The 27,621-nt window shown below is 48.5% G+C and overlaps 1 protein-coding gene across 1 annotated transcript in view; it reads left to right on the top strand.

Moving 5' to 3' along the window:
• Positions 1-25,023, top strand: part of LOC308069532 (uncharacterized protein) — a 91,835-nt gene extending 66,812 nt beyond the window's left edge. Inside the window, exon 6 of the mRNA XM_080401937.1 lies at positions 176-25,023. Within this exon, the coding sequence (XP_080258063.1) occupies position 176 (1 nt within the window). The 3' untranslated portion in view covers positions 177-25,023. The remainder of the gene's footprint in view (positions 1-175) is intronic.
• Positions 25,024-27,621: the final 2,598 nt, after the last annotated feature.

Below are 27,621 nucleotides of genomic sequence, written 5' to 3'. Positions count from 1 at the left end.
AACATTTTGTTCCTGGAGTCTAAACACTGTCAATGTATGGTACTTAGAGGGAGGTGAGATCAAGCTGCTGGGATGCAAGGAAAATGAAAAAAAAAAAAAAAAAAAAAAAAGAAAAAGCCAAACAAAACCCCACCAACCACCCAACTTTCCTTTCTTTTGCTTTGTGTGCTTACAGAACTGCTGTGCTCCAGGCTCATAAGAGCTGTATGGTACCTCTACCCCAGCATTTACCCGGGCTCTTGCTGCATCTTTCAGAGGAAGAATGAATACAGTTCTAAAATACAGCTTCACCCCTTTTGTTGAAATTTTGGCCTGTGCCTTGGCCACCTCTGCTCTGAACACTCTCAGGCTCCTGCCTGCTGGATGTCTGTGCCTGGATCTGGATCTGTGGCTGCCTGCGTGCCTCCTCCCTGCGCTGGGCTCCCTGTCTCTGCTGCACCTGGGGGTCCTGGGGCCAGCTGCAGGCTTGTGGCATGCCAGGCACCTCCCGGAGAGGGGTAGCTACAGGCAAAAGAGAGCCAAGAGCATCCCAGAGGAAAGGCTCTGGAGGCAGTGCAGTGGGAGGTGAGGGGGTGAAGCGAGGAGGGTGACTTCATCCCCTGCTGTTCACAGGGGGAGCGGTGAGTCCCTGCTGCCCATCCCACCGTGGCTCCCACGGGGTCAGGGTCCTGCTCCCCAGGGAGCACAGCGCAGGCTGCCCATAAGCTGCACACCCAGGACCTGTGCCTTCCCAGCTGGCAACTGGGCTGCAGAGGGAAAAGCCAAGCTCTTGCTCGTAATGGGTCCCACTGCCCCCCTGCCTTGCCTCACAGCTCTGTACCCAGATGTCTGTGCCTCTCCGCTGGTACTGGCACGTTCTGTCAGCACAGCCCGCAGCCAGCCCCAGGTACCAACAGAAAACCTGTGCTGCTGGCTGGTAGCCTCAGTTCTCCCCAGATGCTGGCCAGGGCTGGATGCTTACAGAAGAGATGGTTTGCAAACTATAGATCGGTTCATTCCCTTTGGCAGAGCAATGCCTAAATCCCTTAGAAAAGCAAAATTCTCAACATATTTTTCCTGTCTATTTGTATTTTTTCACATCTAAAGTGCTGGTAACACATTCCACAGCAGCTGAGGGCGACTGGCCAGGCAAGAGATGGTTCATTGAATCAGAGTATCATCCCCTGCAGTCTGTTTCTCCTGGCCTCCTGAAAGCATGTGATGAAGCAAGATGCTTCTTAAGTCAGAACAGCAAAAAGCGCCTTCTGTCTCCAAGCAGACTAAATTTAGTGATGCCGCAGGCAGCAAGCATCCTCCTGCTTAAATAACGAATGGCTATTAGCACTGGGTGAAAGGGAAGAGGCGCACTTGGATCTGAGAGAGGACCGAGGTGGCACCATGCTACCCATCACATCTGCAGGATCTGCAGGAAGGCTCTGCTCAAGGCATGGAGATGCTCCACCTGCTCAGAGCAAGGGTCAGCTGGGGCTCCAGGTGAATCAGTCAGCAGCAATAATCTGTTAATCATTCAGCAGGTTTTAATAACTGTCATTACCCTTGGTACACTTTGCTGAAGGCTGGAGTTAATGAAGTTCCCAGAGAGAGAGAGAGAGAAAGCATAAACATTTCAAAAAACAGACGACACTGGCATATGGCTGTGATGCAGGGCTGTCCAGGAGGGGGAGGGGCCTGGGTGACCTTCAGCAGGGATCGGTGGCGAGCTGACCTCACGGCATGTGGAGAGAGAGATGCTTGAGGGACCAGCACAGGGAGCAGGTGGGGCTGGTGGCAATGGCTCCAGTGCTTGCCCACTTACTGCCCCATGGGGAGGGGGAGAGCAAGGCACTGATGAGCTAAAGGCTGGGATTTGCCATGGCTCTGCCTGAAGCTATTTTACTCGACCCTCTAAGGAGGTTACCAACACGTGAAAAATGCTGCAGCTGAAAGTGGTGCATATAGCTCTGCATTTACCAACTCAACACTTTCTCTGTGCAAAAGTTCATCAGCGCTTCTGGAGTCTGCATCTAGTCTGAAACACCTCGTCTGGGCCTAAAGGTAAAACTGGATGTTACATGAGTGTCTTCATCACCGTTATTTTGTTTGCTCTGGTCTATGAAGTAGGAACAGGAATAAGTCCCTCAGGAGAGCCCCCCTCTCTTCAGGCATGAGTCTGGCAGCCATGGGGTAGAGCAGGTAATTAAAAATTAGCTTCTGCAGGAGAATGAGAGACTGAAAACCTGCTAATTATATATCTCCACCCCAACCCTGGTCTGAAGCCAAATTATGCTGTGCAGCTCAGGACAACCACTCTGTGCTGTACAAACCCCTTCCCTGCCCACATACCCACAGCTATGGTTATAATTGATGTGTCCCATTTTGGGAGAGCCAGAGAAACAAAAATAAACTTCAAAGCATTTGAGGGCAGGAATGGTGAAGTTTAAATATATAGTGGTTTCTGCTGCAAGGATGCTTCTGGGAAAGAGGCTGGCCTATTGCACGGGTGCATTTGGCCATGAGTGGCATGGCACGTGATCCCTCACTTTCTGATGACTGTGCCTTTGATTGTGTTCTTTTATGTTCCTCTGATGTGCAGGACTGCAGAGGTTTAGTGACATTCTATGTAGTATTTTGAATGAAAACAAGAAATGCAGCTGCGTGCTTTTGTACAAGTTCGGCAGTCAGCCAAGGGCTTTTTTAGCTATAATAGCAGGCTTTAGGGTTAGACTCATGCTGGTTTCAAAAAGAAGCTTGCTGACCACACTAGCAGCACAGATGCTGGCACCAGCAGCTCCCAGGTGGTCAGAGAGCTGCCCGGTACCCAGCTGGCCAGCACACGGCGTGGGGCAGGGCAAGGCCCCCAGACCCCGCCCTCGCCTGCCCTGCTGCAGGCACCCCCCTGCTGCTGCTGCCGGTCACCGCTCCGGAGGGAGGTTGCCTGCTGGCCGCACCCGAGAGCTCGTGGTCTGCTGGGGCTCTGGGTGCTGCCGTGTCCTTCAGAAAGCTGAGTCTGGGACCAGCTCCTGCCTCTGACCTTCATTCTAGCTTGATGAGGATTTTTTTGTTGTTTCAGATAAAACTCTTGTTCATCATGTGTGAATTAAAATACCATTCCCACCCTCTCCAGAGGTCCCACAACTGCCAGCTCAACTCAAATGTCTCAAAAATGCCTTCTTTGCAAACTGCTGTTACACGGTGTTGGAAAGACAGCCTGGTGTAAGGTCTGGAGCTAATTTTATCAACTCAGATTGCAGGAAAGACCTTGTGCCTGGAGAGGGTGAGCGGGTTTGCAAGGTGCAGTGTCTGAATCGGAGCAGCTTTCTTGTCCCCAGCTGCAGCAGCATAAGACAGGCTCTGTGCTCTGAGAGCCTGCCCCTGCTCACATAAGTGCGATTCCTGTAATACCATTAATGATGCAACAGATGGAAATGGTCAATAATGTGAGCAGGCTACATTGTGCTGATCAGGGCACAGCCTTCCAGGAAGGTCTACTTGCACAAAAATGTGATTCATTAAAATAACACTGCCCATTTGAGACCAATATAGCAAGGAAAAATGCAGAGGCTGGCTGGCAAGGGTGCATACGCCGCCTGCGCACCACCCGATGTGTTACCCAGTGCTTCTGCCAAACAGACCAAGCAGCCAGGGGTAAGGAACACAAGCTGCTGGGGAAGGATGTGGGGAGGCTTGTTCCAATAGCTCAACAGATCTGAAAGAGAAGCAGCAGAAATTGGGGCTTGCTTACCTGCCACCTCGTATGCTGCTACTCGTCTGTATTTCAGGAGCTGGAGCGTTCCTGATGATGGCAAATCCCTCCCTGTAAAGCTGTGCAGATCACCTTTCTCCAGCTCATGCTCACTTTTTCAGAATAAGCCCTCGTGGTGCTTCCTAAGAGGCCGCAGTGATGTGCCACGGGGGCAGGAGCTGCTACCTGAAGCCAGCATCTGTACACCAAGTAAAGTGAAGAATAATCACTGCTTGTGTTAATTGTGAATACTAAAAAGGGCTCTACACATGGTGAAAGCCTTTCTGATAGAAATAGCTCCATCTCACATGAGAGAAAATTAACTCATATTAAAACGTTAGGCTTGGGACTCAAAGCACCTGGACTAAACTGTTTTGCCAAAACCCTCACCTGTAATTTTAGATCGCACAGTTATTTGATTACCTCTGTTTCTCACATATAAAATAGGAATGAGACAATTTCCCCAGTTGCCATGCAGTCCTGGCTCCAGCAGCTCCAAGGCTCTGCAGAAGTTTTGGCTGTGAGCTTGGTGAGGGCAGGGGGTGTTTGCTGCGCACTTCTGTAACACGGTGCCAAACCCCAACTTTTGCTTCCCACTAATATAGCTCATAGTCAGCAAAACGTAGCTGCAACCTGACCCTTCAAAGCCCCCGGTTTCTTCTCTCTACCATAGCATTCAGCTCTGAGTCAACCAGCTCCCAGCCAACTTCCAGCTCTTGGCTCCCTCCTGTTCATCAAAACATGACTTTCTTGTGGCTAACATGGCAATTACTTGCACATTAGAAAACAGTTTTGGGATGAAGCTACATGCCTTTAAGCCATGTTTTATACCATCATTGTTGACTCCCCCCATCGTAGAAAATAATTTATCGTGCTGTTGCATTGACTTTTCCTTTAATCTCCTCTCGCAACCTATCAACTTGGAAACATCTAAGGAAAATCACCTCCAGTCTGTAGTAGATGCGATCTCTTCCATTCGTTACCATGTTATTTCTCACTTATGTGATTACAAAGTGCAGCTGCTTATCAGTAGTGCGTGGTAAAAAAGATGTGAATGTAAATGTCTCAGAATCTTTCTATGAGATGTGATCCTGTTCAAAACCAGTTTCTGGGTGAGATGCAGAATGATGGCAGAAATACAGATTTCTCACAGATGTATAGAGCGTGCACATTTCAGGGCTGCTGTACCATGCTGAAAGTTTAATACACCATGTACTGAAATAGCTGCAAATACAGCTTGAAAAAATAGACTTGCCAGAGCCTGTGAGTAACCTACTGAATCAGGAGTAAAGTAGCTACTTCCCCAACTGTGATGTGATGTGTGTGTGTATATATATGTATATATAGTTTTATATACATAGCACTATAAGAGTCGATTGTGATTTATTGACATGGACTAATAAAACCCATTTTTTTGGCCAGCAGAGCATGCAAGGCAGTTAGGGAAGCTGTAAAAGTAACTCCCATGAAATAAGACCCTGTAAAGTACATTCTCCGAGCAAGCACGGAGCCGTTTCCCAGCGAAGCGTGCGTAATGGCTGTGGAGAGCCCGTGCTGGCCAGCCAGGCTGCTGGCCGCCACGGCTAGGGAGGTGCAGGGCCATTGGGCTCACGGGGACAGAGCTCTGCAGGGGGGAACGTGGGTGAAACCGGGCCAGGGCGGGTGGGGAGCTGGGCAACGGCGGGAGGGAGATGCATGGTGGGAGGAGATGATGGGAGAAGAGCAGTCGCCTTCTTCACGGATCAGCTGCTCAAATCCAGCTTTTACCTCTTCACCCAGGAGGCAGCACTTGCATGGCAGAAGGGAAGCGGGGCAGCCCAGCGCTGGCTGGCTCAGTGCCGGGGCGCTGAGCTCGGGGCTCGGGGCGGTGCGTGCGGGAGCCCAGCACGGGTCAGTGCCCCACCATGACCATACTTCATTGACTCACAATGGTGTCATTTTTTTCTGTAAAATTTCCAGTAACGTTGCAACACATTCCACGGCATGCTGTTTGAGGTCATATCCTCTGCTGCTTGGTACTAAAACATCCCGATTGTAAATTTCCACGACTAAGAGCAAAGCTATTTAGGAAAGGTTTTGATACAGATGGGAAAAAGATCAGGAGCACGAGGAGGTTAGGTTTCAAAATGGGAAGTATTCTTTAAAATACACATAGGTATGATTTGATGACAGTGCATGCTAAGCAACGTTCACAGGTACATCGGTATTGGAGCAGGACATCTTCAGTACACAAATAAAACTTTGGAAAAGGCCTCTGGCTTGAGATTCAACTCCAAATGGCGATAATTTAGAATCGTTTTCTTCTTAATAACGGTTTTCTAAAATCTATATGAAAGTGGGACTGGTACTCTGACTTCAGCAGAAAAAAGATCAAAAGAATAAACAGTTATTGCATTGCAGTTATTGGGCTGCACAAACCAGCCCACAATGAATCAGAATTGACAATAAAACCCTTTCCTACAGACACTTCAGTTTTGATGTTCTGGAGAGTAGGAATTTGTCCCCAGTTGCACACTCTCCTTTTGTGGCTGTAATAATTAGTTTTCCCCAAAACTAAAATCCCCAGTCAAAAGCAAAATTGCCCTTTCCCTCCAGCCTGGCATGGATGTGCTGCTGGGCATGCTTCTGGCAGAGCAGCTCCCAGCCACCCTCCGCAATAACTCAGTGCCCGTTGATCGCTTTCAGCCGCTGCCGCTGGCATCCTCCTAAAGTCCCGTTTAACCTGCAGCAGGGGGAGATGTTTTACTCTTGTGAGCAAAGATGTCCTTAGTTTTGTTTTGTTTTCTTTTGGGGCTGGAGACTAGAATATACTCAGAATGTGAGCAAGAAATTGAACTTTTCAGGTAGGTTTGGACTTTAAATTTGGAGAAAAAAGGAAACAAATGCCATCTGAGGATGTTTGTGAGCTCATCATGTGAAAAAGGATCTTTCCACGTGTGTGGACGCTGAGGATGTAGCAGTCGTCAGACTGGGAAGTGGTGGTCCAGCTAATCATTCTCTGCAGCTCCCGCCCCAAGGGAAGTGTTGGAGATGGGTCAAACTCTCCTGCCTGTGGTATCTGACAGGCCTGACTCCTTAAAGGTGGGGAACCATAAAAGAGAATATTCCTGTCTTTTTTTTTTTTCCTGCCGCTTTATTGCCTTGCCCCTGTAGGACAGGGCAGGGGGCTGTGGTACCCATCCCCTTGCCCCCACTCCCCAGCAGCAAGTGTCAGTCACTCCTCAGAAACCCACTCACATGCAAAGTACCTGTGGGCTCTGCAAACCACCGCAGCACCGCCAGCAGTGTAAGCTTCCCCTCTCCCCAAAGCAGGCAAGAGGGAAGCAAGCCCTGTCCGGCACACCAGCGGTGGTGCAGCCCGTGCCGTGCGTGCTGGTGCTCCCAGGTGGGCACAGGGGCTCAGCGCAGTCCCCACCGCAGGGAGCATCGTACCTGCCTCCAGACTGCTACAGACACTCATGGGTACCCTTCAGGGTCTCTTGCCACCTCAGGTTTCTTTTCGCTTTTTAACTTTACCTTATGACTAGCCAAAGGACATCTTCCAGAAGCTGAATCCACACCCCAATCCTGTTTTAAACATCGTAAAAAATTTCATGGCAGTTTTCTGGAAAGGTGATGAATTACTAAATACCAGTTACCCCAAACTTTCAGCTTCACAGTTTAGACATTCGTCATTCGGCCAGGAGCACAGATCTCTGCGGAGCACCCCAGCCCCAGGAGCTGGGCAGGTGGCACCCACAGTGCTCAGTGACTGTGTGGTGTGTCCCCTCCTGCCACCCCACGGGACTCGTCTGCTCCAGCGCCTCTGGCTCTGGCATTGCCTCCGGCAAGAGTGCCTGGTCCCCAGGCAGGCATTTTGCACCAGCCACCATCAGCTTCTGGGGGGTGGCCCAAGGTGTCACTGGGACTGAGGGCACCTCCCCACATTTCTGGGGCTCAGGCTGTCACTGCAGTGACACCGCATGCCACCTGCAAGTAGGTGTGCATGGGCTGGTTGGAAAGAGGTGACTGGAAAGGGTTTGGTGTGGTTTGTTTCTTTTCCCATGTGAGCCCCTTTTGAGTTCCATACACTTGGTCTGCCTTTATCTCTGCAGAAGAGACTGCAGCTTGTATTTTACATATAACTTCTAATATCATATAAAGCTGATTTTCTGATAATAGGAAAATGAAATATGCGGCATTTCTGACTCCATTTTGCTAAAGCTAAAGCAAGGGTAGTATGTGTGACATGACCAAAACCTCAACACTCAATCTAACCTTGTAGTTGGATGTTATTAGTAGTAAATGCATACCAGGTAGTCTCATGGTGACCTTGAAAATGAGGAAGAAATCTTATCTGCCAGGTCATAGTTATCCAGGCATTTTTGAAGAGGAAATTCATATTTTTACTAATTTTTTTGAAAATATTTTTTGCTATGCTGCAGACACATAATTTTATCCAGTGTCATAAAAAGACTTACACAAAAACCCCCACTGATCTTGGTGGTTTATGAGTAAGTGCTATATTTACTATGGGCAAATGAAGAAGAAATAAAATTCAACTTCAACCTCATTTCAATTTGCAAGATATGAAAAATGTTTCTGGAAGGTAGCTAATAAATGTGATGGATGCGCCCAGCAGTAATTGATCATTTATTTGAAAAAAATCCTGGCAAACATTTAATTCTACTATTCGTTAAAATGTTGCCCTTGCGAGACATAATCCATAAAAGTGATCTATCTAATAACTATGATGTCAGTGAATTAAGATAGAGGATGAAGGTAAACTGGGATTCCTAAGAGGCAAATTACAAATGCTAATTCTTTTGCAGGTTAATGCAAGTGGTCCTGCATCCATTCAGCCCCTGTGAAATACATGACAACCAGCCTTTCTACCTGTTCTTTGGAGTACATTATTTTTAAATGCTTTTGTCAATTTAAGGTTTCAAGCGTTGGGAAGAGCAAAACCAAGTGCTGGACACATACTTTTCCTGCTTAGCTCCATTGCGAGGAGTGGCATGTCCTGCTGCAGCTCTCACCTTGGCCCCAAACCCTCACTTCAGCCCTGTGTGACCTGAGCCCCTCAAAATCACTTGGGTGTCTGTTTTGTCATGTCCCCCCTTCCTCCGAGGAAGGTGCATTTAGCTTCATGAAGGTTCTTCTTGGATGGCGCTTGAGGAACCCTGCCCAAGCTGTGGCTGGGGAGGTCCGTCACTGAGCTGCTCTGTATGGCTTCAGGGTAGCCATGGCAGGTATTAATCTGCCAACCTGAGCATCCTGCACACAGGGAAGGAGGGGCTGTATGGGCAGTGTGGGCAGTATGGGTGGTATAGGCGGTATGAGGGGCTTGGGAGGCATGGGCGTTATGGGTGGTGTGGGTGGTATAGGCAGTAGGGGCCGTATGGTGGTACGGGTGGTACAGGCGTCGCTTGAGGCAAGCCTAGGGTCAGTGCACAGCGCTGCCATTGCACTGGCTGACGCTGGGGAGGAGCTTCTCGGCCAGGGCTGTTCACATCACCAGCAGGAGGGAACCACACGGGATTTCTTCACCCTGCACAAGGCGGGAGTGGGGCAGTTAGGAACATCTTTGTGTACAGGACATTTGCACAGTGAAGGAGAAAGGCCAGGCTGCGCTGGGCCTCTCCGTAAGCGCCGAGCATGCTCCCCATCACCACTGCCGCTAGCTATTGAACACTGAGAGTGAAGCACTTTTTTTGTCTCATTTTTTCCTTTGTTTGGATTTGGGGCTGCCAGAGGCATCTGGCAGGTTCAGAGCGCAGTAACGGGAGTGCAAGCACAAGGCAGAGCAGAGGCCACTGCTCAGCCATGACCAGAAAAGACAGTTCAGAGCAGCTGCGCAAAAAGTATTTTTACTCTTAGGAAATGCTGAGGAATGTTCATTGATTTCTGATTTTGGATGAAGAACAAACACAATCACCAGAACTGCTCTGTCTGTCAATAATCCACTTTTATACCCAATGGGATAAGACAGAGAAATGTAGACAAACATCTCAATTACTGAAATTAAAGCACTGGTGAGACCCAGAAGCATGACTGACTAGCTGGGATTTTCAAAGGCGGTTGGTTTTGGCATGAGAAGCATATGACGAATAGGTGGGCATTGGAGCCTGGGCAGGGCAGCCACTCTGCTGTCACTCGTGCCCAACAGGCAGCCAGCTGCTGTGCTGGGGTTGGTGGCCAAACCAGCCGGGCTGCCTGTGACCATACACTGCTTTGCCCTACCTACAGGATGAAGGTGACATCACATCAGAGTGCAACTTCTGTGTGTGACCTCACCTGGTGTTTCATCCCGAGTGACCTCGCCTCCAGACCAGCTGCCTCCCTGGGTCCTGTCAGAGAGAAAACCAGGAAAGGGAGCTGGTGTCCCCACCACCAGCATCCCCGTAGTGAATGTTACATGAATGGCAGGTCCCCGTGTTCCTGACCATGACCACAAGTGAGCCACCAAGGCTGTAACACCCAGAGGCGAGGCAGAGCAGGCAGCCCTCCATGTCCCTTCTGGCCACCAGCTGCCATTGCCTGGATTTAAGGCTGCCCAGCATGACCCAAGGTATGAGAGGAGCTGGAGGGAGAAGCAATGTGGCACCGTGCGGGTTCGGTGCTGGGAGCGCAGGGCACGCAAGGCTGTGCTGCTGCGGGACAGGGTGGCCGGGGGCTCTGCACCCACCCTGTGCCCCCAGAGCTGGAGGAGCCCCAGGGGTGTGTCAGACATGCACGTTAGGCAGGCTCCCAATGCCTGCTGCTGCTTACCTAAATCAAAATCCTCATTAAAATGAGCAAGTGAGACATTGCTAGGTAACTCTAATTAGTTTGAATGGCAGGAAAAAAATAAAACCAATTAAGAACTAATTGAACAGTTGCTCTATTTTAGGGGGTGGTGATCTGTCTTTGAGCAGATAAACAACAAAGGCAAAGAGTGTATCTTTGCTGGGGAGCTGCAGTGCATTGGGGAGGGATGGGATGTTGGTGATTCGGTATCTCACAGCAAAAGAAGCAAAGTCCTGCACTGAAGTCTGATTTAGAAAATTGACAGAAACTTAAGTACATACCTAGTGAAGGGCTCACACACCTTAAGCAGTACCTGGTTTTCCATTGCTGGGTCCTGGACTTGAAATGCAGCCCACCTGTGCCACATCCGCAGGGCACAGAGACCCAGCCCTTTCCACCTGCTCCCCGTCCCAGACCCCCAGCCAGCCGCTGCCCACCCATAGCCAATATCAACACCCTCAACTCACTCAGTCTTAAAACCTGTCCCAGAAGGGCTGCACTTAAGGCCACAGGGGGGGCTCTGCTTCTCTGGGAGCTGCAAGTTCTGGCGGAGCGTCTTGTCTTTTTCTAGTACAGCTTGTGAAGGAAGTGATGGTGGTTAAAGAATCGTTTCCACAGTGTGCAGGGTTTAAGTTCATCCTCTGCCAAATGAGAATTGAACTGCTCTGTCTCCTGGGCATAGGATGGTCTTCAGACCCACAAGAGGACCAGCTTTTCTTGTGCTTGTCCCTGTGGGGCAATAAGGAAAAAATAAGATTTTTAGGTAGCTTGGGTGCCTGCAGACAGGGTAGCTGCTGGGTGCTTGTGTGCTTTGCTAACAGACGCTTGAAGATAATCCTGCTTTAGCCACCTAAGACAGGTTTTATTTCCTCCACTGCTCACTGGGACACTGCAGCCGGGTCCCTGGGAACCGAGGTTTGGTTTGGGGCTGCCCTGACACCCCAGGAACCTGTTTGGCAGTCACACCCAGGGCTGCCCAGGGCTACCGATGTAGCAGTGGTTCCTCACACCACAATACAAGTGAAGCTTTCTCTGGGGGTGGGCAAGCTGCAGAAAAAAATATCAATTTGTTGCTTGTGATACCCCTGCATCAGAGGTGTCAGTCTCACCTCTCAGGCTGTGCTTTGCCTGTTTTTGTCTTTTCTTCCTGTGGCTTTTGTGACTCCTCCAAGTCTCAGTGTCCTTGAGAACATGTGAGATGCAGAACATCCAGGGAGAGGAAAAGGCTTAAAAAAATCTCTTCTGCAGAGGTAGCTCAGATAGAGGCAGGAATAGAAGTTGAAGTAGGGGTATACTGAAAATAAAGTGTAAAAAAAAGAGAGAAAATACCCTCAAAAATGCAACCAAACCCCTCTGCATCTATTTATCAGTCCTGGAATCACTTTTTTTATCTTGGTGGAGTCAGAGCTGCCATCCCCCTTGGTGGGCAGCAGCAGGTACAGCTGCCTGCAGACAGGCAGACCCCGATGTTTGTGGGCACACTGCGCCGGCTGCCCCGTGCCTTGGCCCTGGTGCCGGCAGGCAGGAGAAGCGTCTCCATCGGGACCTGCTCCAGCAAGCTCAGGCCACGTCCCCTGTCCCCGCGGGTGTGTGGGCACCCAGCCAGCCCCGCTGCCCAGCACAGAGCCCAGCAGGTCCCTGGGAGGTGGTCGGCAGCCCTGAGGGCTGCTCAGCTTTGCTGCGGGTGCGTGGGAGCGCTGGGCCGTGGGCGTGCGTGCTGCCAGGGTGCCACGCAGCGGTGGGGCTGTCGGCGAGACGCTGCCGCGCTGCCCCAGTCCCACTCATGGACACGCACACCCACCAGGCACACGGCTTCGCACCGCGGGGTGCGCAGCTCCGGGGGATGCTGCTGCCTGCATCTGCCTGCCACGGGGGCTGATGAAACAATGCAGATGCTGTGTGTACATGTCTCATGAGGATAGTGCAAAAATTCAGGAGTAAAGCGTTTTACCAGGACAGAATGGAGACTAAATCCCAAGTGTTAATATTTTGTGTTGTAGTTCCCATGTGTTTTCCAGGCTCAGCGTGTCCCAGCCTGTGAATGCGCACCGATGGCTGCACAGCGTTGTGGGACCTGCACTGTGTGAACAGGAGCAGAGCAAACCCAGCATGCTTTTTTGACGGAGTACTTGCAAATTACTTGGAAATCAAAAACGGTATCATTCATAATTGCTGTTAGTAATAACCCAATTCCTTTCTTCTCAAAAGAATGAGTCTGGAATAAATTCAAGCAATTTAAAAAACTGTATCTGCAGCATCCCAGAGCAGTATCTTGGGAGGTACCAACCAGAATCTACCAGATATTTCTCTGCAAGCACAAGCCCTGTCTTTCCTTGCATTTATTTTCTGGCTTTTCCAACTGTTCATGGGGAAAATAAGGTGAAATTAGCTGTACCAGACCCCAGAAGGAAAGCAGAGCAATATTTTTTCCGCCTGCCCAGCTCTTTAAGTCAATAGGTAGCTGAGCTGCAGAGTGTGACTGTCATTGCTGCCCAGCAGCCTGCAGGAAAAACGGAGATCTCAGGGATCGTTCCCCAGTAGATCAAGAACAAGAGTGTCACCCCGCAGTGATCTGCTTAAAAAACTTCACAGTTATATGTTGCTTTAAACTTCCACACTTCCAAGCCCTCTTCTGTCATGTACAGTCTCACACCTCTCAAGTAAAAGTTTTGCCCTATGCAAAAATTCCCTCCCTCAACCCCAGAGATGTACGGGCTTTGAGCCCTGTACTGATGTATTAGGTGTGCTGCTGATGTTTGGACAGTGCTTTTCCTGCCATATTAATTAGGCTGTGATTTCTGCTGCCATCCCTGAAGTCTTGTGGTGTCTGCACCTGGTGACTTAGCGAGCTGAAATGGGCCTTGCAACTGCTGTTCAAAGAAAACAGCGTTGTGTTCAGTAACATTACAGAAATCCAGAGAAACGGCATATGGAATAAATAAAAGTGCAAATGAAGTATGACTAGTCAAGCACTACAAAAAACTATGTTGAAAGACTTCTCCCTTACAGCAGGGAGTCTGCATGAGTGCCTGCCTCCTGCCGTACCCGGCTGCATCTTCCGCTGCACTCATGGTGCCAGCGTTTCAGCCATGCCTTTGGCAGATTTCTAAGTTCAACTTAGCATTTATGCACTTTCTACGTCACGTTCTCCAATTACAGGGAAAATCTGTTTTTCACCTGAGCTGGACAGTGTTGAATGTGTGCAATGTGCAGGTATTGACTGGAGTGGTGGTCCCTGCAGCCACATCGGGGAGAAAAACACATCTTTCAGTATAAGTATTTTGGCTTCCTGTTTGTTCTTATTTCACAGTTTCTGTTGCTAGTAACCATTTCTTCCTGCCTGCCGGTGTCAAACGCTGGGCTTTCCCATGTTACATCTTCCCAGAGAAACGTGTCTCATCACCAGGCGCAGTGACAGCGTCTGTGGGAGTGAGGTCTGCAGCGCCAGGCTCTCAAGCGCTGGCGCTGATGGGCATTGCTCTCTGTTACGAGGCTTTAATACTGCAATTAACTATAAAAAGGATGGCAGGTCCGAGCACCACAGTGACCTTTCCATGTAGGTGTGTGTCAGTGTGACCCTGGGTGCTTTTAATTCCCATTTTAACTGCTGCTTACAAAGACATTTTGAGAGGAGAGGAGCGGGAGCTTGAAGGTGGAGGGGAGGGTCATGATCAAGGCAGGATTTCAGACTGCACAGGAGAATTAATTAGCACATACCACCATGCAGAAATGTCCTCCGGAGTATTGATTTCAATACATTTTTGCTCAATTAGTGTCTGTCTTGGGACAGATGCCCTTACCCTTCCATTTCCCTGGGTGCTGGAAACCTGCTTCCCTGACAAGTCTTTGCCACATTGATCCGTCTTTCAGTAGCCCCTGGTATTTTCTCATCTGTGTGCATCAGGATCTTCTGTCCCCTTTCTCTTGGGAGGGAGGAGAAGGCAAGAGTACCCATCCTCCTCCTTGCAGAGGCAGCTGCTGGGTGCATTGTCCCCACGAGGTGCCTGGGGCAGCTGGACGGGCCCCAGGTTGGAGCATGGCCAGGGTTGGTGAGGGGTGATGGAAAGCATCAGATATCTGTTATGTGAACACGTCGTCACTTTCTGCTTCATCATGAAGAAGCCAGGCAGCATACACCACGGGAGTGCAGCTCAGATGTGAAGCCTTCACATAGGGATGGTCTCGCTCTCCAGGGCTGTTCTGCCAGGAATGCCCTCCACTGGGAATGTGCTTTGCCAGCAAGTTACTTATGGGTCTGGGAGAGGTTGCACAGGGTGAGAAGGCTGTGTAATGCCCAAGCAGGCTGCTGTCTTTGGGAAAATGTCGGCTGAGTGTGGATTATGGAGATACGGTACTCGTAGGAAATACCCTTGAAACAGAAGCATGCCAGCTGAAGTGATGGTGATGAAAGTTGGGAGGACCCAGACACCCCCCAGAGCACTATGGAGCCTTCAGGATGCATAGGGGAAAAGACATCTGTTGCTGCCGGGAGCTTACAGCCTCTGTATTCTCAGTCATTTGGCCAGACTATCAGCTAAAATATTCCCCAACCTTCTTGCCCCTGGCTGCTTACCTCTGCCCTTTGCCTCATGACCATACAACCAATCTGCCAGTTGCAGCTGGGAAGTAACTCCGCCTAAAAAAAAGCAAGAACATAGGGTTATTGCTGGGTTTTGTTGTTGTTCAACTAGCACAGTTCGTCGCTCTTACTCAACGTGTGGCCCAGGAAGGGTGGTGGGAGCAGCAGCAGGGACAGCAGTGACTGCAGCCCAGGACAGGGATGGGGACACCCACCCAAACCAAGGATGCTCTTGGAAGATGAGCTGAGGAGCCCAGGCAAGACAGGAGGCTTGGAGGCCGAGATGGGAAGGGTGAGTGGCAGGAGAGCAGCAGTGTGCAGCAGCAGCAGCAGGTGGATGAGAGGATGCTGGGCTTGGCCATGTTGGGCATGGAGGGATGATGTTGACCTGAGCTGCTGAGGGGGGTTAGGTGGGTGATGGGAAAGGCCTCGGCAGGCAAAGCTGAACTGGCACACAGCTCTGTTTTAATTTCTGATTAAGTGAGAGGACAGGTTTATTTTAACAAAGTTGGTTTTCCTTAGTTAAATTCTGTTATTTCAGAGCTTTATGGAAAACAAACATATGAATGCCATTTTGTAGCCACTGTTTATATCATTATGCAACTGTATTACGGAGCTCTGTTATGGAGATTTTATGATTTTCGGAACAAATCCTTCCATACATAGAGACTTGTATTCCTGAGAAATGTACTTGTTTGAAGTTATAGCATCTCCTGGAAAACCTCAAGTCAGTTATGAGGATTAAGTGAATTATCATTTTGAAGTACTATGTGGCAACAAGGGGTATAAAGGACCTTCTCTGAAGAAAGCGTGGTTGCTGGGGGATTTCAGCCTGAGGTTGCAGTGGAAGTTGACCTAATTAAATAATTTATAGATATCAGTTACCTAATTTAAATTGTCTGTGGTGTGAGTGCCAAAAAAAGTCCCATTTTACCTCCCCTCTGCCAAGTCTTCTGTTTGCAAATTTATTATCTTTTAAAACACCACTAGAGCAGCATGCCAGGTTTATTTTTCAAGGCTCTTTCATTTTAAAGTCATCACAGTGCACTGCAAACAAAGTTGAATTATGGTCTTGTAGAGGTGTTTTCGGGTGGCAGAGCAGTTCTGGTACAGCTCGCCTCTGTTTTGAGCGAGGCACCCTAAGGGACAGCGAGGTCTCCCAGTGCATCGCGTTGCCCGCCCTACCCCCCCCCCCCACCACCACCTGCTGGGTGCAATGGAGACCGGGGCTGGTGGCCAGGCAGTGTCCAACAGCCAGGGCTCCCTGACCAGCCTGAGTACCAGCACAGCCTGGGTTCAGTTATTCTGCACTTGGCATGACGGCATTAGAGCAGAGATTGCTCAGAGCAGTCCTCAGCGAGTAACGTAGGCTGTGTGTTGCATTCGTCTGATGTCTGGTAACCCGGCTCTGCTTTGGGGTCCTTTCACTCAGGTCTGCCATATTTACTGTGACTTGCTGAAAATATGTAATAAACTTTTATATGCCGCACAACCAGACTTGGTGAAGTGCAAGAGCATTCCAAACAAAGGATAACCTGCCCCTAGCTTTGGCTGTTAGTCTGCAGTTGTGTAGCACTCACACCAAAGGCTCTCTATAAATGAAGTCCCGATGTTTACCAGACTGCAGCCATCTGCAATAAGACCCGTGCTTGCAGGAGACAGGAATCAGCCCCAGTGGCCGGCGGTGTGGACGATGAATCACTGAGCTGCTTTGCTGCCTGACAGAGATGGTGGCTGCTCTGCAGTGCAGCATCGCTCTGGCACTCAGTGGGATGGCAAAGAGTGTCCTCTCCCCAGGGCTGTGAGGGACCCTGCTGGCTGCAGATCCCTGCGCCCGTGGGCCAGGCGTGGTGACTCTTCTGGGAAGTGTTCTTGGGGAGGAGAGCATTTGCTCAGGACTCATGTCCAGCATTAGTTGGGTGGCAATTTGTGGTGCTCCCATGGGCACGTAGTAGCTGCTGAGCACTGGGCAGAGCCCTTCCCTCACAGATAAGCAGTCTGAACCAGTGCCAGGTCTGGGAGAGAAAGGGTTTATGAAATCTCCTGGGTGACCAGGGCTGATGGCCCATCACCCTAAAGGCTGGCTCTGGCTTCAGCCTTTGCTGATTTCAACTTCTGCCCACTTGACGAAACAGGACCAAAGATCCCCTACTATCTGACATACCCACCAGGTATAAGTACACATAGGTTGTGATCATGTTACCCCCTGGGCTCCTCTTGCAGCTCTGCAGCCGGGCTGTTATGTTGTTCAAGTCCCCTTCACCTCGCGGTGCCTCCGTATTCATTCATGGTTTAAGGGCAGTAAGCTAGGAAGTCACGCTGGCAATGGACATTAGATATGGAGTAGTTTAATTTGGAAGTCCTGATGGATGTAGTCAATATCAGGACCTTAATGTGTTTTTATATTTAGCATTAGTACTGTGACTATTTTAATCTTCTTAGTGAAATTGTGTACAAAAGGGTACAATCCATATAATGAGGTGAAACAGGTGGTCACACTGGGGAAAGTCTGGTGCAAATGTAAATTATAGGTCTCTTGTTAGTCTAGTAAATGACCCTATTTGAAATAGAACCTTTTTCTCAGCAGAAGGAGCTGGTGGGATTGCAGAAATGCCATTGCCCCAGACAAGAGGAGCTGCCCACCTGCCTGGCAGTAGCGGATTCCCTGCTTTGCCCTCTGTGCCTGGGCTGTATGGCTTTGGTACCAATCTGGCATGTAACAGGAGGGAAGTGCTGGTTGGGTATCACAGCCATCCCGTTGCTGGGTCATGCAATCACTCTCATCGTGAATGCTGGGTGAGCAGCTATTGAAAGCGAGTGCTAGCTGGAACATTTATGATAAGCAGCTATTCTGTAATGTAATCTCCAGCATATAACTGCTGTGAAAGAAACAGCTGACAGCTTGGATTAATCCAGCATTTGAGGAATGAATATTATTTCCTCTGTATTGCACCACTGCAGGGAGTCAGGGCTGAGCCCTCCCTGTGGGTGAGAGTCCGGGATGTTTGGATCTGCATCCAGTTAGGCTGGCTAGAGATGAAAATAAAAGAAACCTTGGCTGATGTTTTCTTACTGCAGTTCTCAAAATGAGACAGTTGATGGGAATGACATGAAAAAAACAAATTGCAGCCTGAGCAAAACTTCATCTGTGTTTATCAGATGGCTTAGAACTGGCAGGAGAGCCTGGCAGAGGGCTCCTCTGCTTTGCATAGAACAGGTACAAGTAGCAGAGATGCTGTGGCCTTTGGCTCACCATCGCTGCTGAATAGCTCTGGGGAGTTCCCAGCAGGTCACTGTCCTACTTGACCAGCTCCCTGAATGCTGGGATGCCAGTGGCAGCTTGCGGAAAATTTATGTGATGTTCTGGCTTCTCCTTGCCCTCAGACTGTTGAATGTCCAGGAGCAGGTTTGGGTACAGGATCGTGTGGGCAGCTGGAGGCAGGTGGTTCTGAGCAGGATGCCAGCAGCAAGGAGCCGTCTCACCCATTCCTGCATTTGGGCCTGTGGGAATGGTTCTATCACCTCAATGCACCCTCCAGACCCAGGGCTGCAGGGTGCTTTGGGTCGGTCCTGCACTGATGCCAACATAGATACTGGTATTTCTGCTTCTTCCTAAATATTTGTCTTCTAAGATTGTCTTCCTCTCAACTTGAAACTTCTGATACATTCAATTTCCAGGAGAGACTTGGACTCAGATATAGGCTTCCCCAGCCTTTGAGGCTGTCTCACTCTGTCTATGGTCTATGGTCGATGTGGTTGGACACAAGTCTGCTCCAGTCTGAAAATCAACAGTGCTTTGCAGTACAGGGCTGACCCCAGGAGAGGGCTACGTGCTGCCAGATGTGAATGCACCTCAGCACCTCTGGGGAGAACAAAGGGGGCTGCCGCTGCTCCTGAGCATCACTGGCACACCTCGCCCCATCGCTATGTCAATGCACACCCTGCTGCTGGTGCAGCCAGGGCTTTCTATTTCTACCTCCCAAGTACAGGACAAATGGGTGTAAAAAAAGGAAACAGGAGAAATAAAAAAAGCTGTTTCAGATGTAAACCCTCTCTGCTGGAAGCAGAAGGAAACAACTGTGCACAAGCAGGTGCTGTCTGTCTGCTCCAAAGAGGCAGAGCCAGAGCAGGCACTGTGCAAACACCGCTTTGTTCCAAGAGTAAGAGGGGGGTTTCCCATATAGGTCCTGGCCAGTGCCTTACTGTACAAACAGTTAGATGCTTTAATCACTCACCAGTGAAGTGACAGATCATAAATAGTCCACCTGAGTCAGGAGGATACCACCCAGTGCCATGCAGCTTGGAGAATCCTAACAGCAAAGACAGATGCCTGCTGAGGTGACTCGACTGCAGCCACTGCCAGTGTATTGCCCTTCCCAAATGGAGCAAAACGCAGCTTGTCCAGCAGCCCAGAGCTGCTGCCACAGTTTCCTTCTCAGGTTGTGCAGTATCGATAGCCATGCACTGTGAAAATCACAGCCCTGAACACCAGCATCTGGCTGGGATCCTGACACTGTGGTGTTGCTGCTCAGACTTCACCTCGCCGACCTGAGGCTGAGCTGCTTTGCCCGGGAAATGGAGTATTCACTTTCTTGTTGCATATGCTTTTAAATGAAAACAAACAAGGGGAAGATTAATACTGAAACATTATGTTTTCAAATTGGCCTTTGTCAACTTTAACATGTACCAGAAAAATAAGGCCACTCTGGTGTTAATGAAAGACAGCATGATACAGCATACTGAGCGTCTTCTGTGATTATTTCAGTGTTTCCCTGTTAAAAATAAAAACAAGATCAAAGCCTTTTATTTTCTTCAGACTCCATAATAATTTTGTAAATTATAGAAAGGAAGGCAGGAAAAAGGGTGGCTGCAGTCAGAGGAGAAATACATAGAAATTACAGTGCAAGGTGCTTCAATACCTGCCTTCAGTCTGCGGTCTGTTTCTGGAAGTCCTGGGTGACTGAAACGCTGAGATGTGACATCTAATAAAATCTGTTTTATGGCTATGAGAACTGAAATAGAAAGGTACAAAAGTGGTAAGATATGGATATTTGAATTCAGTTATTGCCCAGCCTAAAAGGACAAAAAGTGACTCAGACCATGAGGTTCATCTAATTCTTCAAGATAATTTCATAATAAATTCATTGTTTCTATTTAGACTTTGCTATGGTTGCAATTGGATGAATTTGGATCAGTTTTTCCTCTATGACCCAAAAGCTGTATCTTATTTTTTTAAAGTCATGAGTATTTCCAAGACATTATACTGCACAGCATCACAAGTTGTGTGATCAGAGCGTAAGTGCTGGTGATGTGCTTTCTGCCAGGAGCATAACCAGACTTAATTATCTCTCTTATCAAATTGCTGTGTGCTTGCCTCAGAGGGGCAAACGTGCCAGGGCCAGGGTCCTGTCTGCATCCCCATGTAGAACTCTGAGAGGAACCGCCTCCGCTTGCTGGACGTATTTATGCGTGGCAAGTTGCACAAAGGTGCCTGGGCTGGTGTTACTGCATTGAGTGGTGTGAGTGATGTGTGGTAATGCAGAGATAACAATCATGATGTTGCATCAGCTGGGATGCTGATGGGAGCTTTAACAGACTTTAAAAGGGTTTTTCCATTGACTGCAGCATGGAAGGTTGTTTGTGTATTGTATTCCTTCCAACCTCATTCTCTTAAGAAAGTAAACAAGGTTTTAAAGGAAACAAAAATGGTGCAATTGCACCATAACCCTTGTAAAAATGGCCAGGTCATAATGTAAATATAAAAATTAGTATGGATACCCTCAGGAGAGCGTCGTGTTCACAGCTGAACTCCCCTTCTGAAAAATATTATCACATGGTTTTGTTTTGTTCTAAATGTGCCTCTGCCATGATTGTTTTACTCCAGGATTCTTTTCTCATCACAGCTAAGGCTGGAAGTGGCTTGGGTAGTGTGGCTTTTGGTTTGAACTTTCGCACAAGATAAAAATTAAGCTCCTTTGGCAAGTTAGAAGGGTTTCTGTGTGATCTTCAGAGCTTGCTTTTCACTGCCCTACAGCTCTGCCTCCCTGATTTCTATCGGAATGAGAAGTGCTAAAGTGTCTTGAAAGCTGTTCTGTTGTGGTACTTGTGTGAGGATGCTTGGAAATGCATGGGTGCCAAGCGGGAATCTACTTATTTAAAAGCAAGGGGGAGGAAATCCTCCAGGCAGCTCCTCTGCATCAGCATCCCTGGGAAAAATAACTCACATAGGTCGGGACCTTGCAAAGCTTGAGCCAAAGCGTCAGTACCAGCATGGGGCCAAGCCCTGAGGTCTCTCTGGGAAGAGCCCGGTGCTGAGCCGTACCCGGGGAGGCTTTTCCCCTGGGACCCCTGTCCAGCCTGGCAGAGAGGAGGGGTTGCAGGCACCGGGGCAGGCAGCCCCTGCTCACCACATCAGGAAAAACAGCCCAGTGGGGCTAACAAACAGGTCACAGAAGATTAATGCATGTAATGATCTCTTGTGCCAGGTCCTGCTGTGCTAATATATTTACTCCGGTAAGATGAAGGCAGTTCAATCGTTAAAACTAACTTTGTCTCAGATGTAAACAAATGACTTCATTACACTAGCGTTTATTTAACAACATTACTTTTGGGCAACCAGTAAATATCAGTACCTGATGGCACTGTGCATCGCTGCGGGAGCTGCCGGGCGCCCATGCTGTCATGCAGCAGCTGTGCTGGGAACTGGCACACAGCCGGGCTGGGAGCGATGCTCCTAATTGTCTAGAGAACTGATGCAGCTAAGAAAGCGGTACGATAAATTGCTCACCATCACTTCGATGACTTCTAAACACAATTCTGCTCTGACAGCTCCCCTCTCCCATCTCTTTGCTTTTCATGAACATTCATCTGTGAAATGAGGTTAACTGGGACCTGTTTAGCCACAGACCAGCCTTGTTTCTCCTGGTGGGTAGCAAAGCTTAATTGCCTGCTCAGGGCACAGAAACCAGACCAGTAATGTAGGTGACCCTGCAACCCAGGGGTAAAGAATCCTGACTCTTGGGTCTTGTAGCATTACCCTGAGCAAACAGCTCACAAGAGAGCCGGTATTATTTATCTGCTGAGGAAGCCCCACATGTTGTCAGATTGCATGGAATCCGCATAAATCTTTGCATGGAATCTTTGGGGGCATTTGGTGAACATTCAGCTGTAATTTGCCCAATTTCAGTAAGACACTTTAAAATTAGATTTTGCATTTGAAAGCTGTAATGGTTGTGCTTCTTACAATGGAAATATCCCTTTTATTCTGAAAAGTGCATTACTAGCTTTGAATTGGGAGCTTGGTACGTGGCAGACCCCTGTCAAGACCTACGTTTAGAAAAGACCTTGACATTTTTGTTCTGCTCTTCAGCCCAAGGAGGAGGTGCCTGTCAGAAGGGGTCAAGGCCAGCAGGGTTCATACCTGCTCTACCAGCACAATAGGGACACGGCAAGAAAGAAATAAAAGAAGTAAAAGCAGGCTTAGCGCTGAAATATCCAACTGCTATTTCTGATCTGCAGTGTATTTGTATTGATCCCCTATAAAAACGCGTATGGGGTTATAAAGCACTTTATGTAACTCTTAGGGAGGAAGCAATTACCCCCCGAGCAGGGCTCTATTCCCCACTGACCAGCAGAAAGGGGCATTAGCAGGTACGTGGCTGGGGTGATGTGATGGGAAAGAGGCAGTATGGGTTTGTAGAAGGAAACTATTTCTCGTAAATCTACTAGGGGTCTCTGAAAGAGTCAGTGAGAAAGCTGGGGTGGTCTGTTCGATTGTGTGCACTTGGAGTTTCGAACAGCTGCTTAGCAGTCCTCCAGCCTTGTAGCTGACTTCAGCTGCCGGTTCCACAGCGGGAAAATAGAGTTGGTGTTAAAAGAAAAAAGATACATTCCTCCCCCCCCCCCAGAAAAAAAAAAAACAACTGCAGAGTGAAGAGTGAGGTGACACTAGCTGCTGACAGTAACACAGTAATATAGATAGCCAAAACAAAAAATAATCACTGAGAAACTGCTAAAAGTGGGCAAAAAGACAGGCAGGTTATATGAGGACTAATGTGTGATAAGAATTAAGCAACAGCATATACGGGCGCCGGCGGGTTGTGGGTTGTCTGTGGCCACTTGTGGAAGAGGTCTTGGCATGGCTGCAGATGCTCCGCCAAACCCCAGCTTGATCCTGGGCAAAATGCTGGAGAACCAGTGACCACGCCAGAGCTGTGCGCTGCGGCGTGAGCCTGGCACTGCCCACTCCAGCACAGCACACAGGGCGCTGCTCGGGGCCTCAGCACCTAACCGAAAGGTGCGGGGTGCCCTCAGGGGGCAGCTTGCCTCCACGGAGAACCTAAATAGACCCGACGCTCCAGGACTCTCCAGCTTGGAAGAGACACTGGGAAGGAGGACAGCAGAGCTGTCACTGTGATGAGGAAAGCGAAGATGAGTGAGGAAGGATCACTTTTTCCAGACTGCAGGAGCTGAGGAGCACAGACGAAGGGGTCATGCACAGGGGCTGGGGCCTGGTGCTGCTCATTGCAGAAGGTCTAACACTCCCCAGGGCTGAGCAGTGTTCCCAGTGCTGCTGGGCAGGCTCCTGGGAGAGGAGCCGACTGCTTGAGAGCCAAGGGGCAGAGCCCCGCCTGGGCAGCTCTTCTCTGGAACTGCTGCCACCTTGGGCACCCCAGGACATAGGTCAGGCAGTGACTGCTGCCCCCAAGCATCTGCCGCTGGCCACTGGCCCAGGCAAGAAGTGGCTGGACAAGTGTTAAATGATAAATGGTTATCATTTAACATTTCCTATTTCTGTGAATTCTGTGCGTTGAGCTGGGTTTAGGGTTTTATTTTTCAGGTTTGCTTGTATTTATTTTCTTCTTATTTTAGCAGGTGATAGTACCACCAGCTTTTTAGCTTTTAGCTTAATCTGTCTACAAATTTTCCAACATATGAACAGAAAAGCATTGAAATAATGGTAAATGATATTACGCCTGCAGTAGATGCAATGCCATTGTACTGGGAGCACAGATTTAAGTTCTAACCTGACAGAATTATTTTGTTTTATCTGGATCATCCCCAAATATCTATTAATGAACCTGTTCTTCAGACAGTCCTCTAAAGCGACTGGTGACAAGCTCATGATGCATACTTTGCTGGTTGCTCTTTAATTACAAACTCTCTGATTCAAACTGTGAGAAGGAAATGATTCTGTTGCCTCACAGCTACAACTAATCTCCATTAGTATTTCCTGTTCCTTTATCTTAATTTCCAATAACCTTGATGTACACGACATGGTAGTACATACCTTCATGCCTTACTCTCTCTGATTTAGGTTCATGCTCAGAAAGTTTCTTTCTACCCACCTGTTTGTGCTGCATGTGAAGCCAAAGGTCACCTTGCAGCAGCCTGAAGAAGGGACTCTGAATTATTTTCCAGTGCATTCCCTGTACTCCAGCTGATGTCCTGCTTGTGCTCTCCTGCTGGTGCCCAGTTCCCGTTGAATAGCTGAAATCAGTAGTATTATTTAGAGGTTTTGTACCCAGCTTCCTAAATTATATTGTCGGCTTTTACCTGCTGGCTTTTAAAGGCCTGGATTTTTTGAGTACTTTTAACCTTCCACTGCAATTTAGAAAAAAATTATTTAGATAATTTTTTGAATGCTACCTAAAAATGCAACTTTACATTTTTTGCAAATCCAAGCAGATGCTCAGAGTCTTCCTCTTCTTCAGTTGAATTTATAATCTCCTCCTGTCAAGAATGCAAGTGGGCAGGGTGTAATCCCACAGCAGAATAGGCTCCGGTTTCACTGTGACACTGGAGGAAATTCTGTATTTCTTTGCACAACTGGTGAAAACTTGCATTGTCTCCATCTAGCTCTAGTATATACTTCCAATTTTCCCAGTAGTCTCTCCTGGATGATTTTTTTCTAGGAAAAAACCTCATGGTATCTATCATGGATTTTTTTTTTTTTTTAATAAAGGTTGCAGATCTAGTTGAACCTTATTCTTCTGTCAGTTAAAATGCTTCTGGCAAGTAATATAAGTCCTTGAGGTTATTATGGGTCTTTATCGTTCTGTGGTGTTCAACTAGGGCTGTGATGTTGCATCAGTTGGTGTTGATGCCTGGAGCATGGAGGGAAGGAGCAGTCCGGCTCCCCTGAAACACATCGGCATCTGCTCCCCACTAACCCTGAGCCTGCCTGCGGCTGGGAACGGTGCGGCAGGGCAGCTGCCTGGCCGGCTTTCCTCGCCAGGGCGAATGCCAGCATCTGCCGGGCTGCTGGGCTGAGCGAGGGCACGCTTCGTGTGGTGCTCACGAGCAACACAACTTTCACAAGGTTGTGACGGTGTCGGTCCCGTAACAGAGTAAAGCTGGATATTATGTCAGACCTGCAAATCAGTCTTTCAGTCAGCTTTTTGCCTTGTGTGCACATTGCGCTCAAGACAGTGCAGGGGCTCAAGACAGAAGAGGTGCCCATCTTCTTCCAAATGCAGCAGAGGGGTTCCCAGCGGTGCAGTGTGACCTGCACAAGGGATGTGAGGTACCAGGTCAAAGGAAAAAATCTCCCCTTTCCCCCAGTCTGGCAAGGTGTATATAGGGATGTTTTCCTCACCCATTTACAATCCAAGTAGAGAGGTATGATTTCTGTCTTTTATAAACCTTCAAAATGTGGCATTTTATCCTGAAGCATCCATCCCGAAGGCACAGCTTCCTATCATGTGCCCCAGCTGGCAGCTTCGTGCCCTTTGCAGGTGCTGTGACACTCCCTATGCAGCTGCAGCTTCTCCTGGCATCACAAGCACATCACCGCGCGCTGTGTCCGCCACTTCACCCAGGTGTCAATGTTGCCACCAACACAGGCTGTTCACTCAGAGAAAAAGAGCAGCCGAGCAAAGAGCTGTGTCTGTCATCTCTTGGTCCCTGCTTGTCTCTTTGGCAACTTAATTATCACCAGTTCCTCGATGTCTTTCACAAGAGGTGCGGGGGCACAGGGGCTGTGTGTTTGTGGGCTGGGGGAAGGAGTGGATTGCAGTGGCAGTAGCAAAACCTGTATTTTGAGTACAAGAACAGAGACAAGAAAGTGGGAAAAATCCTGGCAAGGTCCCTCCATGCACGTGGCTTCATCCGGCACTGAGAGTTGAATCCCACCCTGGCAGACACCGTTCTGGGGCAAATTCTGGGGGGAAGCTGTCTCTTGTTGATTTAGCTCTTGCCTACGTGGCAGAGAATGGTACCTTTCACTATCAAACAAAATAGGAATTTACTCATTTTTTGCCATTAAAACAATCCTTCAAAATGTGGGCAGGTGAGTGCCCTGGGGTATTTGTGGTGTGGGGAAATAGATGTAGGGCTAGAGAAAAGTAGGATTGCATGTGCAAATCTATATACAAACAGGCAAATGCTGGCTCACAGCTTTCTGAGCTGACTGCTCCTCTCCTGTGCACCATTTGGGAAGCCAGGAGTGCTGCATAAAGCATACTCAGCATCCTGCTGGCTGATGAAGAGGGAATTTGGTCAGATTTGAGTCGTGTGGGAAAGCGGGCTGAATTGCACTTGTGCAGTTATTTGCGCCAAAGTGGTTTGATCTAACCATCTTTACCTCACTCTTACAACGATTTCAAGCAAGCATTTAAGCACATTGGTTTTGCTTGTTTATATAAGTGAGTTCTGGTTATGGAGATTTTATTAGTACATCTGGTATGCCTGAGACACTGCATTAAACGTGCAGTGTTCATTTTCTGCATGTAAGGCATTTTGCTGCAGACTCCAGGCTCATTAGTTTGGTCAGACAAAGAATACTTGGGTAGTTTGGAAACTGCAATGTTTTATGAAACAGAAGTTCCTTTGCTGTCACCTGTTGCTTCATTTAAAATTTAAAAAGTGTATATCTCAGTAAATCTTGTCACCGTTTTACATAAAATCTCTGTAGCTGGTGCATTAAGCTGCTTCCCTGTCTTTACTTTGCAAATTTGTAATCCACTAATAGGGTACTTATTTAATCCACAGCTCATGACTTCATCCACTTTGATGACATGGTTTGTCACTGAAAGTGAGTCCTGGCAGGAGCTGGAGGTGCCCTGTGAGACCCTGGGGCAGGAGCCCCTGGGGGGATCCTGGGCTGTAGCTCCCTTATCACCCTCCTTTACAGCACAGGAGGAAATTCCCCATCCTCTGCTCCCTGCCTTGGGAGCCCACAACCCTCCTGGCTATGGCCCATCTTTTCGAGCAATGTGCACAGCTCAAGATCCAGAAATAAATTATAATTTCATTGCACCTGTTTAAAGCACAAAGATTTTGGCTGACACTGAAGCACACTTGCCGTGTGTATTTAAATATCATGTCTCCTGCTGTGATCATGCTGAATATTTGATAGAATCACCAACATACCCTGTTTGCATCATTGTTTTTAAGCCATTAGCAAACTTTATCAGACTGTTAATGATAAGCCTGCTACTTGTCTAATGTGTCCCAAGACTTTCACTGAAAAGCCTGGAGGATAAGGTTAAACCTGACAATGATGTTTGCATTATACAAGCCGAGGCTTTGGAAGACTATGTTGCTTTGAATT

Source organism: Falco punctatus, assembly GCF_963210335.1.
Source record: "Falco punctatus genome assembly, chromosome: 9".
Lineage (NCBI taxonomy): Eukaryota > Metazoa > Chordata > Aves > Falconiformes > Falconidae > Falco > Falco punctatus.
Note: the sequence above shows the minus strand (reverse complement) of the source record. Positions and strands in the feature narration are given on the sequence as shown.